Source organism: Heterocephalus glaber, unplaced genomic scaffold (assembly GCF_053883595.1).
Source record: "Heterocephalus glaber isolate CG9 unplaced genomic scaffold, H.glaber_assembly_v1.0 deba00001538, whole genome shotgun sequence".
Classification (NCBI taxonomy): domain Eukaryota; kingdom Metazoa; phylum Chordata; class Mammalia; order Rodentia; family Bathyergidae; genus Heterocephalus; species Heterocephalus glaber.
In genome coordinates this window covers 32,267,336-32,281,829 of record NW_028258333.1, presented here as the reverse complement: position 1 = coordinate 32,281,829, position 14,494 = coordinate 32,267,336, and the positions used below count along the sequence as shown (strand labels likewise).

At 38.0% G+C, this 14,494-nt stretch overlaps 1 protein-coding gene across 6 annotated transcripts in view; it reads right to left on the bottom strand.

The window, feature by feature from the left end:
• The window catches only part of Parp8 (poly(ADP-ribose) polymerase family member 8), a 183,372-nt gene that overhangs the window by 83,558 nt on the left and 85,320 nt on the right, over positions 1–14,494 (bottom strand). For all 6 annotated transcript variants that reach the window (XM_004848543.3, XM_021261437.2, XM_021261440.2 and 3 more), the window contains exon 4: positions 99–136. In XM_004848543.3, the coding sequence (XP_004848600.1) occupies positions 99–136 (38 nt within the window). The remainder of the gene's footprint in view (positions 1–98; positions 137–14,494) is intronic.

Sequence of the window (14,494 nt, the reverse complement as noted above, 5' to 3'; positions counted from 1 at the left end):
TTTACAGCTCAATATATTCATATATATTATACATGTCCTGAAGGAAAACATATTTGAGAGTAATGACATGTCTGTAACAAAAAATTAGAAAAGCATACCTGGGTAATCTTCAGATACATGTACTGAGTAGGATACACTGTTAAAAAAAAAAAAAGACTTACGTTACTGTAAAGGTAGTCATGCTTTTACAAAAAAAATCCCATGTTATCCATTCATTTACACAGATTTAAATACAGATGATAACATCCAAAGCAGATTAGTAATTTGACACAGGAAACCTTAACATTCACTTTTAATGAGTCTAAGTGAATCGTTCTAGAACAACTGTGAAACATCTCTAAAAAGATACTTTTTGGTATAGATAGAACTTTTCACATCAGCAATGTCTAACATTTTCTCTTCTGATCATTTATATTCTCAGATTTCCTCCCATTTAATGCATACGCAAAAAAAAATTATCTTTTTTTCTTGAGACAAGGTCTGGCAGATGGGCCTTGAACTCACTATGTAGTTCAAACTACATAGCACAGCAATCCTCCTGACTCAGACTCCTGGGTACTGGAATTACAAGGGTGTGCCACTATGTCCACCTTACTCAAAACATTAAACATTATTTTTAATATTTAATACTGCTGAGAATGGAATTAATATGAGAAAAAGAAAAAATGGAAAAAAAGACTTTATAGATAGGGAGGTGTGGAGGGGTTGAAGGGAGGGCAGGGGAAGTAGGAAAAAATAAGAACCAAGAGAGATTATGTAAAGGTGCAAATTTCTAATGATGAATGTTATCATATTGTATACCAAAAATGTACCAATATAATTAATAAAAAATATGTTAATAAAAAAATGTTAATAATCTTGCTTCCCCACAATAAGGTATCCTTTTAAAAACTGTCTTTTAAAAAAGAGTAATAGGTCACGTGGAACACGCCAAATCAGCAGAGGACGCTGGACCACCAGACCACGGTACTGGGTCCCACCACTCCTGGCCCAGAGGTAGGGGCTTCTGAGCCACCATCCCACTGCTCCTGATCCAGAGGAAGGGGATTCCTGGCTACCATCCCTCCCGCCCCTCCCGGCCCAGAGGTAGGGGCTTCTGAGCCATGGTCCTACTGTTCCTGGTCCAGAAGAAGGGGCTTCCTGGCCACCAAACGTCCTGCCACTCCTGGCCCAGATGAAGGGGCTTTCAGGCCACCATCCCTACCACCGCTCCCAGCCCCCGGCCCACCTCTCCCAGCTCAGAGGAGGTGATCCTCGCAGGCGCCATCTGCACCCCCACCCCGCCTCCCCCCAGTTGAAATGAGAAAACATGTAAATAAGTCTCAAAACCAGACTTCCAGATCACCTACAGCAACCCCAAAGGGAAATGAGATGGAACCCTCTGATATTCAACCACTTGGACCCACTGAACTGGCAACGAAAGGGGATCTGGAAAAAAGGAAATCAGAAATAACTTCTCAGATAACAGGAGAAATTGTGCTCCTAGTGCAAGACATGATTAATAAATCTAGAGAGGAGCTGAGGAACATAATGGAATCCCAACATAAGAAACAAACGGAATCCATAAAACAGATGCAAATAGATTTCCAGGACATGAAAAACTCCACTGAAAGGCTACACAGCACAATGAGCCAATGTGAGGACAGAAATTCAGATATAGAAGATGAGATTGCAATTAATGACCAGGAAAAGAAAAACTGCTTTAAAATTATAAGGGAACATGAGAAATCAATCCAGCAGCTTCTAGATGATGCAAAGAAGAATAACGTAAGACTGACTGGAGTCAATGAAGAAACAGGGGAGAGTGCAGATGACATAAAATAACTTCACAGAAGTAATAGGAGAAAACTTCCCAAGCAGGGGAAAACAACTTGACATACAACAGATAAGTGAGGCATATAGGACTCCAAATAGCCTTGATCAAAAAAAAAAATCTACACAGAGGCATGTAACTGTTAGGATTCCAGAAACTCAACAGAAGAACAAAGTTCTACAAGCAGTTAGAGAAAAGAAACAAATCACATACAAAGGAAAGCCCATCAGAATCACAGCAGACTTCTCAACACAAACCATCAAGGCAAGAAGAGCTTGGAGTGACATATTCCAAGCCCTAAAAGAAAACAGCCTCCAACCCAGATTGATGTACCCTGCAAAACTATCTTTCAAAATTGATGGACAAATAAGATGCTTTCATGACAAAGAGCACCTTAGGAACTTCATGAAAACCAAACCAGCACTCCAAAAAACTTTACACAATATCCTAGGAACAGACATTGAGGATCACAACCCCAGGAAGCAAAGCAGAATGAACCCATCTGGCACGACAAGAAATTAGGGCCGGGGATTTAACTCAGTGGTTTCGCCGCCTGGTGCGCAAACACAAGGACCCGAGTTCGATCCCTGGTACCAAAAAAAAAAACAACGAAATTAAATGTAAAGGGGGAGAACCCAACAAAAAGAAAAAGTCATGGCAATGACAAGTCAATATGTTTCAGTTATAACCATCAATGTTAATGGTCTCAATTCACCAATCAAAAGAAACAGACTGGCAGAATGGGTCAAGAAGCAAAATTCAACAATATGCTGCATACAAGAAACACACTTAATTCAAAAGGAAACTCATAGACTGAAAGTTAAAGGGTGGAAAACAATACGACATGTGACGGGAACCCGAAAAAAAGCAGGAGGAGCTATCCTCTTGGCAGATCAAGTAGATTTCAAACCAACACTGAGGAAGAGAGATGAAGAAGGACACTACATCCTTGTAAAGGGAAGAATCCAAGAGGAAGAGATGACAATCATAAATATCTATGCACCAAACACTAGTGTGGCCAGCAATATAAAACAAATACTAATGGACATGAAAAGTCATATATGCACTAATACAATTGTAGTAGGGGACCTCAACACCCCACTGGCACAAATAGATAGATCAACTAGACTAAAAATAAGTCATGAAATACTAGAACTCAATCAAACTCTTGAACAAATGAACTTAACAGATGTTTACAGAGTCTTCCACCCCACAAAATCAGAATACACATTCTTCTCAGCTGCACATGGCTCATTCTCCAAAATAGACCACATACTCACACATAGAACATGTTTAAGTAAGTGCAAAGGAATTGAAGTTATCCCCTGTATATTATCAGACCATAATGTGATGAAATTGGAGATCCGTAGCAAAAGAAACTCAAAAAATTTCATAAACATATGGAAATTGAACACCACACTTTTGAATAACCAATGGGTCACAGAGGAAATTAAAGAAGAAATCAGACAGTTCCTTCAATTAAATGACAATGACAATAAAACATATTGGAATCTATGGGACACAATGAAAGCAGTCTTACAAGGGAAATTCAGAGCAGTGAATATGCATATTAGCAAAACAGAATGAGCCCAATTAAACAACCTGATCCTGAACCTCAAGCTTCTAGAAAAAGAAGAGCAGGACAACCCCAGAGCTCATACAAGGGAGGAAATTATAAAGATCAGAGGAGAAATCAATGCAATGGACACTAAGAGAAGATACAAAAAAATCAATGAAGCCAAGAGTTGGTTCTTCAAAAGAATCAACAAAATTGACAAACCCTTAGCCAACCTTGTCAGAAAAAGGAAAGAAAAGGCCCAAATCCATGCAATTAGGAATGAAAAGGGTGAAATTACAACAGACTCAGCAGAAATCCAGAGGATCATCAATATTTACTTCCAGAGCCTATATGCCAATAAGATGGAAAACACAGAAGAAATGGACAGATTCCTAGATACATTCGAATTAGCAAAGTTGAACGAAGAAGACTTAAAAATTCTAAACAACCCAATATCAAACAATGAAATTGAAAATGTAATTTAAAACTTATCAACTAAGAAAAGCCCAGGCCCTGATGGCTTCACTGCTGAATTCTACAAGACATTTAGAGAGGAACTGCTGCCACTACTCTTTAAACTCTTCAATGAAATTGAAAGGGAAGCAATACTCCCAAATTCATTCCTGGAAGCAAGCATCACCTTGATCCCCAAAGCAGAGAAAGACCCAACCAAAAAGGAGAACTATAGGCCAATCTCACTAATGAACATAGATGCAAAAATCCTTAATAAGATAATGGCAAATAGAATGCAGAAGATCATCAAGATCATACACCCTGATCAAGTGGGATTCATCCCAGGGATGCAGGGATGGTTCAATATACACAAATCAATCAATGTAATACACTATATCAATAGAGCCAAGGACAAAAACTATATGACTCTCTCCATAGATGCAGAAAAAGGATTTGACAAAATCCAACATGCATTTATGATTAAAAATCCCTACAAAAAATTGGGATAGATGGTCTCTACCTCAAACTGATAAAAGCCATCTATGAAAAACCAACAGCCAATATCATACTAAATAGTCAAATATTGAAATCCTTCACACTAAAATCAGGAACAAGACAAGGATGTCCACTATCACCACTCTTCTTCAATATAGTTCTGGAAACATTAGCCATGGCAATTAGACAAGAGAAAGAAATAACAGGAATAAAGATAGGAAATGAAGAAGTCAAATTGTCATTATTTGCAGATGACATGATACTCTATATAGAAGACCCCAAGAACTCCACCAAAAGTCTTCTAGACTTAATAACCAAATTCAGTCAAGAAGTTGGTTACAAGGTCAACACACAAAAATCAATAGCTTTCCTATACACCAATGACAGACTCACTGAGAGAGAAATAGGGCAAATAATTCCTTTCACAATAGCATCCAAAAAACTGAAATACCCAGGAATCAACCTAACAAAAGAAATCAAAGACCTCTTCTCTGAAAACTATGGCACTCTGAAAAGAGAGATTGAAGATGATATCAGAAAATGGACAGACATTCCCTGCTCCTGGGTAGGAAGGATTAATATAGTGAAAATGGCCATACTTCCAAAACTGCTATATAGATTGAATGCAATTCCAACTGAGATCCCAGCAGCATACTTCATAGACCTCGAGAAAACAATCCAAAAATTCATTTGGAACAAGAAGAGACCCAGAAGAGCAAAACCAATTCTAGGTAACAGAGACATGGCAGCAGGTATCACAATCCCCAACCTGCAACTCTACTACAAAGCTACTGTGATAAAAACAGCATGGTACTGGCAAAGAAACAGACCCGAGGACCAGTGGAATAGATTAGAAGATGCATAAACAGCAACAGACACACTTAGCCATCTCATCTTTGACAAAGGAGCCAAACACCCTCACTGGAGAAAAGATAGCCTCTTTAATAAATGGTGCTGGAAAAATTGGCTTTCAACTTGCCAAAGATTAAAACTAGACCTATATCTCTCACCATGCACTAAACTAAAATCAAAATGGATTAAAGATCTAAATATTAAAATAGAAACTCTGAACCAGTTGGAACAGAGGTTAGGTAGAACTCTTGAAGACATCGGTGTAGGAAAAGATTTTATGAACAAAACCTCAGTTGCCCATGAACTAGCACAAACAATCAACAAGTGGGATCTCTTCTTATTAAAAAGCTTCTGCACAGCAAGAGAAATCACCAGCAGTGTGAAGAGACAATCCACAATGTGGGAAAAAATCTTCACCTGCTCTTCCTCAGACAAAGGTCTACTATCTTGAATCCGTAAAGAACTTAAAAAGATCAGACCTCCCAAATTTAAAGACCCAATCCAAAAATGGGCATCTGAAATGAACAGACATTTCTCAGACAAAGAAGCAGAAATAGCAAATAAATACATGAAAAAATGTTCAACGTTACTGATCATTTGAGAGATGCAAGTGAACACAACACTGAGATTCCACCTCACTCTAGAAAGAATGGCTGCTATCATGAAATCAACCAATAACAAATGCTGGTGGGGCTGTGGGGAAAGAGGAACCCTTCTCCACTGCTGGTGGGAGTATAGACTGGTGCAACCACTGTGGAAATCAGTATGGAGATACCTCAAAGAACTAGGACTGGAAGTCCCATTTGACCCAACTCTTCCACTGCTGGAGATCTTCTCCAAAGAATTAAAAGCATCATACCACAGTGATATATGTGCACCCATGTTCATAGCAGCACAGTTTCTAATAGCTAAAACTTGGAAACAGCCCAAATGCCCAACAACTGGAGACTGGATAAAGAAAATGTGGTTTTTTTATAAAATGGAGTACTACTCAGCCATAAAAAATGAGAAATTAGAGACATTTATAGCTAAGTGGATGCACATTGAGGTGATATTCTTAAGTGAAATAAATAGGACACACATGAATAAATACTGAATAGTTTCTCTGGTGTGAGAAACTGAAAGTGTAAATAAGGACTAAAATGTATAATAGGTAATGTGAAATAGGAAGAAAAGGGCCAAAGGGGAAGGAAGTGGGAGGGACAGGGGAAAGGATAGAAGGGAATGTGATTAATATGAGAAAATGGAAAAACAGGAACAAAATCTTTGTAAATAGGGAGGAATGGAGGGGTTGAAGGGAGGGCTGGGCAAGGATAAAAAACAAGAGCCAAGAGAGAGATTATGTAAAGGTACACATTTCCAATGATGAATGTCATTATATTGTATACCTAAAATGTACCAATGATTAGAATGAATAATCGATAATGTAAAATAGGAAGAAAAGGTCCAAAGGGGTAGGGGTAGTGGGAGGGGCAGGGGAAAGGAAAGAAGGGAAAGGAAAAATGATGAGAAATGGAAAAAATGGAAATAAAGTCTTTGTAAATAGGGAAGGGTGGAGGGGGTGAAGGGGGGGCTAGGAATGGGGAAAAAATAAGAACCAAGATGCATTATGTAAAGGTACAATTCCCAATGAGAAATGTAATTGTGTTGTATACCTACAATGTACCAATAAAAGAATTTAATAAAAAAAAATTAAAGAGTAACAATCCAAGTACACCTGATATTCATTATCACAAATCTTTTATCACAAATAAACTACTTTTAATTTTCAAAAGGATTTAATTGTTTCAAAAATGATGTTTTAAATGGCATTTCAAGAATCCTAACATTCCTTTCTCAGTACCTCCACTGCTTCCATAACTTCTCATAGGGCATATAGGAGTTTGTTGTACTTATCTACTATCAACTAGGTTGCCATCTCTTAAGATCAGGGTCTATGTCTATGCATATTTGTAGCAGTCACCTATTTTAGAGCATGACCCCCAGCACATATTCAATAGTTACATCAACACAGTGGTGGAGCAGCCACCAGCCACAGAAAAGTCAAAATTCACTTCAAGTTCAGCAGAATTATCAGCCTGTTAAGACAAAACAATCAATTCTTCTTCAAAGGAACAGACAGTAGTCTATGCTTAGTATCATTTAAAAAGGAATCCAAAACAATTTAAAAATCCAGGATGTATGCACACACAGGAAAATGTAATCTATACTCAAGAGAAGAGATGATTTAACTGTTGAAATTTGCTCACGTTTAAACAGTTAAGCAAACTTAAAAATATAAAGGAAAATTCAACCTGAAGAAGAGAATAACAAACACAGATCATCAAGGATTTGTAGGGCACTAGCAAAGAGCAAATATGTGAGTAATTACCTTAAAAGGTCAAAGAGAATGTATTAAAAAAAAACAGAATATAAAACAGAGAATTTCCCAATTTGGGTGAAGATTGAAGAGTCTCAGAATATCCCAGAGTAAGTAGTAAAGAGTTTATAATTGCTTCAAAATAAGTTGTGTGTGTGTGTGTGTGTGTGTGTGTGTGTGTGTGTAGGGGGGGAGAGATGACACATTATAGTAAATGAAATAATGATTCCTAAGAACCAATGCTGACCAGGGTGGTTGGGGAGACAACTGCCAGCCTAGAATTTCATATCCTGCCCATATATTTATCAGAAATGAAGGCAAAATAAACTTTCAGAGAGGGGAAGGTTGTTAAAAACTTGTCCACAGCAGATCTTCTGTACCCTAACCTAAACAAAGTTCTCCTCTGATATCTCATGATATCAGATGGAAAGACATGTATTCAAAAGGAATGAAGTATACCAGTAATTACAAACATAAAAATCTATTTTTCCCATAAGGGTTTTAAAAATACATGATTCTGAGATTTCGAATGTACATAATATAACACATGACAATTGTAGCATAATGACAAGGACAACTGAAATGGCCATATATAGTTGCTATATATCTTGTCAACTGGTATAATACTAACACTAAAAATGACAATAACTCAAAGTAAAGGCAATATACTGTAATCCCTACATCGTGGAAACACAAGCACGCACACATGCACTAACATACAAATGTCTGGAAAAGCCAATGCGGAAATTGAAGTGGATTCTAAAATTCATTTTTAAACCTAGTAGATATAACCCAAAAGAAAGGAGCTAAGAGGAACAAAAACAGAGGGGACAAATAGAAAACAAACAGTAAACGAAGCCTGAACTGAAACTGGATATGAAGCCCTACCAATACAGGGATTAAATGTTAATGAGCTAGATGTTCAATAAAAGGAGAAAAGATGGACAAAAACGATAAAAAGTAAGACCCAATTCTCTATTGTTTTTGAGAGATACGTGTGAAACGCAAAGACAGAGACAGAAAGTAAAGGATGAAAAAAGTCCACCACACAAACAGCCTAATAAGATTAAAAACAAAAATACAAAGGGATCATCGTTCAGAATGACCTAAGATCACTAAATCACAAAGAAGGCAGAACAATCATAAACGTGTGTGCAGCCTAGTGACAGCGCTGCAAAATATACTAAGCAAACTTGACAGGACTACAGGGAGAAATAACACAACCCCACCATCATGTATGGGGAACTGACGGAGCTGCAGAAGATATGAAGCTGACTTTCACAGAACATGTAACTATAGAGTACCAAAACATGGCATCCCTGAGCTATAACACAGTCCCATAAATCCGAAAGGGTGATGGCCATGGTTCATAGCTCACAGACTGAGCTTCCTGGCTCATCTTCATCTTGTAATACTGAGTCCTAAGTCCTTGAAAAACCACTGCCTCGTATAACTTGTGACTGGATCTGGGGTTTTGGTTACAAGACACTAAACCATTCCTAGGTGAGCACAAGTCTGGAATATTCCACCAGTCAAATGCCTGGCATGCTGCCTAGTCTTTGGAAGAATTTAAGCAGAGACAAGAAAGACCAAGTGAGTAGGAAGGAAAGATGCTTAGTAAGGAGCCCATGTTGATACACTGTTCTTCCTTAAAGTGTATTTAATGGTTCAATTATTAGCTCAAGCACTTTTGCTAACATATAATAACTTAAACATTGTGTTCATGTCAAGTAATATATAAGTGGAAAAAGAATACAGGAGCTGAATGCACATGATTAATTCAGACAGAAATGGGATATGAAGCATAATGAATATGACTAGACAAAGGAACTTGAACTTATTAAGCACATAACAATTTTTAACTTCTTAATTTAGAAATAATACAGATTCACAGGAAGTTGCCAAGATTGTACAAAAGTCTCAGGTATCTTTCACTGTTTCCCCCCTTGCTTAAACATTATATACCTAAAGTCAGGAAAATGACATTTGTGTAAAGGTGTGATTTTCATCTTTTTTATCACGCATGCATCACATATTCAAGACCACAAATCGAGACATAGAACTACTGACTCAAAGATTTCCCTCATATTTTTGGAGACGTCTTTCGGCCTAACATTCCTAACACCAGGTAGCCATTAATCACTATCATCTCTATAATTTTGTTATCTTGATAATGTCATGTAGGGATAAGTATGCTCCAAGTGAGGGGGAGTTATATGAGAGGGATTAATGGCAGTGTGTCTTTTGCTGTAAAAATTTTTAATTAGAAAAATGTTATATAAATGGAACCATAGAGTTTAAACCCCAGTATATAAGAAACAATTCATATTTTCAACAAAATTACTCTAGTAGGCAACATTTAAGATAAAAAGAAAAGACATCAGATTCAGAAGCTGTCATAGTAGTAAAATATTAGCAAATATCAGTGGGAAACTTTTTAATAGGAGCTTAAGGGGAGGAACAAATGGCACATGTTGGACCCTAGCCAAGACCCCAGCTTTGTGAATCATGGCCCGGAATCAAGTAACATGAATGAAAGATGAAATATCCATGCCAGCGGTGCCTCAACCAAGCTAAGGAAAATATACACTGAGACCCTGTACATATTTTCTCATGATTCTCTCATACAGCAGAAGTGTATACTATGTGAAACAAAGTTCTAGAATGTCAGGGCACCCTCTGATCTGGCAGTGCTATCTGACAGAAGCCTGGCATCTTGCCAGAGATTATGCTCAGCACTAGGTGGAATTAATTCCCAACAGTCTTCCATCTCAACAAACAGCAGTTGGCTTCATTTTTCATTCAAATCAGAGTTTAAATACAAAATGAAGACTTAATTCACTTCTTTGTCTACCTCCACTGAGTGAGCTTGTTAGGAGTTCTGAGTAAGACAAACAGGAATCAAACTCTAACTTCGAGGCTTAACAGACCTGTGGCAAAGGGAAAGCTACACACCCTGGCTTCGCTCACTCTTCAGTAAAATGGAAGAATTGCTTTCTTCACCTTCTGAGCCTGCTGTGATGGCTTCAAGATTTTGAACAGGGGTGAGGGCCCCAGGACAATGACAGATGCAGAGCTGCAGTTGCTCAGAAATTTTAGTCAGCCCCGGTACAAGCAATTAAAATTTACAGGTTAAATTTTATATGAATGTATGTTCTTTGGGGAAATCAATTTGCTAAAAAAAAAAAAATACAACATATTTATCGATGACCAAAGCTAACACTGATGATTTTGTTCTACAGTTGTATCATACTCATGATAAGAAGATACATTCCTATTTCCTGACTATACCTAATTTTTCAAAAACAAAACAGAAAACAAAAGCCCTGAAAAATGATTCATCAGCTCCTTGTGCTACAGCGTTTTCCTGGTAGAATACCAGAAGGAAAATCATCAGGACTGTAAAATCCTCATCAGTTTCACTTTGTGGCTTACAGAGCGCTGAGGGAAACAATCTAGTACAAGCAATCATGGATGATTACGCTAGAGGATCTTATAGGTACGGCCAAAACCAGTGCAAAGACCAAAGCCTAAGTAGCTTTAAAAGTAAGGCTAGTATTGCTGTACATAATAAACACTATAAAGCAGTGAAAACTGAAATAAGGTGAACCTGAAAAGAAAGCAAATTCTGAGGCACTCTGAATTCTTGTTGGGGGAGGGGAGTACGGAATGTTCTGGAATCTGCCACATTATAAGTACATTAGAGAGCTTTGTCAGGAACTCAGGTCAGCCAGTAAGTGTTCTGTATACACTTATTTGCACAACACAGTGCTAGGGCTTCCTAAAAATCACAGTTTGAAACTAAAATCTATCAATTATTTCTCTGAGCTCCATAATTTTTAGACTAACTAGTTACTTCCTCTTCTCAATCCTCTGAAAACATCTGGCTCAATGCAAGCCCTCTCTGTGGAGCTAACAGGTGCAGAAGGCTGGTCTGGAGGAACCCTCCTGGTGATCAGTGTTTACCTAGTTTTGTATTTCGTTCAGGCAGTATATTTGTTTCCTCCTGTAAATGAACACCTAATGTCATTTCTGTGTTTAAACTCACCGCTCAGTCCTTTACTATTCTGTTCCTTCTGAAATGTCTACCAAGAGCTAAGAACAGATAGTTTAGCTCTACTTTCCAGTTCTCAGACATAAGAAAGTTCTTCATGAATTGTAGAAGGTAGGTGGGGTGGCACATTCCTGTAGTCCCAGCACTCTGAGAGCCTGGGGCAAGCTTCAGCCCAGCCTGGGCAATAGTGACTTAGTGAGACTTTCCATCTAAAAAAATCTCAATTTCTCCAGTAAAATACAGACTCACTTCTTTTATCTCTCCCAGTTAGATCAGACTTCTTAGAACTGACATGAAATTACCAAAGCATTCCAGCTAATGACAAACAATCCTCCACTCTAGGGAAGATGCTTGTAAGTAGAGGCCTCCCTCCACATTCTTTATTCACTAACAAATCAGCCACTGAAACCTGAGAACGGATGATCCATACCTCATCCCCACACACCCTGGAGCTTACTAGAAGAAATTTCAAGCCAGCACTCAGAATTCTGTCTTCATGGCTCTTGAGGGTAACAAAGAAACTGTCCTGCTATCCCTCTCCCCCAGCGTCAACACTATCTCAAACCACAAGGTGATCTGGAGAATGCTAGAAGCTGGTATTGCTGCCTTTCTTAGATGGCATTAAATGCCCAAAACATTCACTTCCATGTTCACCATCATTTTCAATTTCCAAAAACATTTTCTAATTATCCAGATCAACCAACTATTGCACTGGGGTTCTTTGACACTATTAGCAACAATCTTTATGCCACTTATCCAGGTCTAGGCATTTCTAAGGCCCTCTTTCCTTCTTTACTAAAAATCTTCATGTCCTCCATATCTATATGGACAATCTAAAGCTGTGCAGAGGTTCCATGGCCTCACTTTCTATCCATAATCGTTACCACACTCCAGCTCCTTCTCCCTTGTTCCTGCTCTCTAATATCCTCAGGCCATCTTCTCACTCTTCATCTCTTTCTGGGTCCCTTGGGCCTTCAGTTCCCACTTCACATGATAGCAGACACCTCACTGCTCTCTCCATGCCTCTTTACTGGTGTGAAGCCCCTACCTTGGTCCTGTATATGACTTGCCTGACGCTACAAGCTCCAACCAGTTGATCAAGGCATGTCAGGGACTTGGCTGTTAAATGTAGGCTCTGATACTGCTGAAAAGGACAATGACAATAAGGGATCTAGTGCCACATGGGCATGTGGTGTGAAATACCAGTCATTAACAACTTTGCCCAGTAACCCCACAATTTGCCCTCCACATTCTTCCTGCTATCTCTTCCCAGCTGCTTTTTTTTAAGATCTGTGCAACCTTCCAAAGCCTAATAGCCTGTCTTTTTGCTACCATCAAATTGCTTTATTTTCACATTAAAATCAAAGAGATTACCATATGATTAATCCCATGAGGGCTTTGCCCACCAACAACCACCTACAAGTTTATATAGTACTTCCCTCCACACACTCGGGAAGAAGGAAATGTCTGTCCTTTTAATGTAAGACTAATTCACCTACTTGCTGTGTAGATCCTAAAAACTCACACTCAACTTGGCATTTTGTTCTGCTAATGTGATCTAACAATTTCACAATTTGAAATCTAGTGAGAAAAAATGTAGTCACAAAGAGTCTAATGGTAGCACCATTTAAGATAAACAAGTGAATTTATAAAAATACCACAGACACCAAAAAATAGGACTATATAAAGTATTGCATACATGAAATTACAATATCAGTTAACAGAAAAGATAATGGAAGAGAATATTTTTGGATACAGATGTTTCTGAAACACTGAAATAAATAGAATAATTTGGCCAGCTGAAACATATTTCCATTAAAAATAAGTAAATACATTTGTACTATAAACATATGCCATGGAAGTACAGCTTGAAAAATGGCAAATTTTATCTCATGGTTCATCTTATATGAGATAGATTTATAGATAAAGTAAAAGAGATAATAGAAAACAGGGAGATGCATCTTTTGCAAATAGGAAAGGAACCAAGAAAAGGAGGGAGGGAGGGATAAAATGAATTGAGATGTGTTGTGCACGTGTACCAACTCCTCGTGATGAATGTTAATTATCATGTACTATAAACATGGGGTAAAGATCTAATGAAAATAAAAATTAAAGAAAATAGAAAATTTTAACGATTGTTGTCTTTTGGTTATTGGATGAATGGAAATTTTATTCTTCATGTACATCTATTTAGCTTTAACCTTTCTAACTTTCTATTATATAACATGAAGAAATACTAGTCAGTAATATTTAAGCATCCTGTGTACCCTACAGCCCTTCCTAATTATCACCCTACTTCATTTTAAAGCCAAGTTTTTACAAAAGAGTAATCTGATCCATTTTCCTGACCAACCTGCTTGCACCTCCACATTATACTCTGCACTCTGTCCCTCACTCTCCACCAGAATTCTGCTTCCTTAGGTGGCAGCTGGCCTTTATTTCCCAGTCCCTTTCTTACATTAGCTCTCTGATGCATGCAACAAAAATAAGAACACTGTGAAACTCTCCATATCCTTGGGCCCTTCCTACGTCTCAAAGACTCACATTTCAATGCTTTCCAGGCCATGCTTACTGCTCTTGCTTTTCACTAAGAATAATTTCCACTCAATCCAATGAGAATCTCCTACCAACATAAGCAGAAAACTCTATTCCTTCACAACAAAGATGTACCTTCTCTTTCTTCACAATTTAAAGCTAACAGATGCAAAATATAGCTCATAATCTTCTTTACATTGATTTTTTACCTCACCAGATTAAATATCAAAAAATTACAAACAGCAGCAGTGCCTGGTGTGAGAGACTAGATCTTTGCCCCACTGGGACACAAGTTCCTTGACCACAAGCTAAAGCAAGGGAATCCTGAAGTTTCAGTTCAGTTCTCAAGGGGGACTTGAAAACGATCATTTCTAA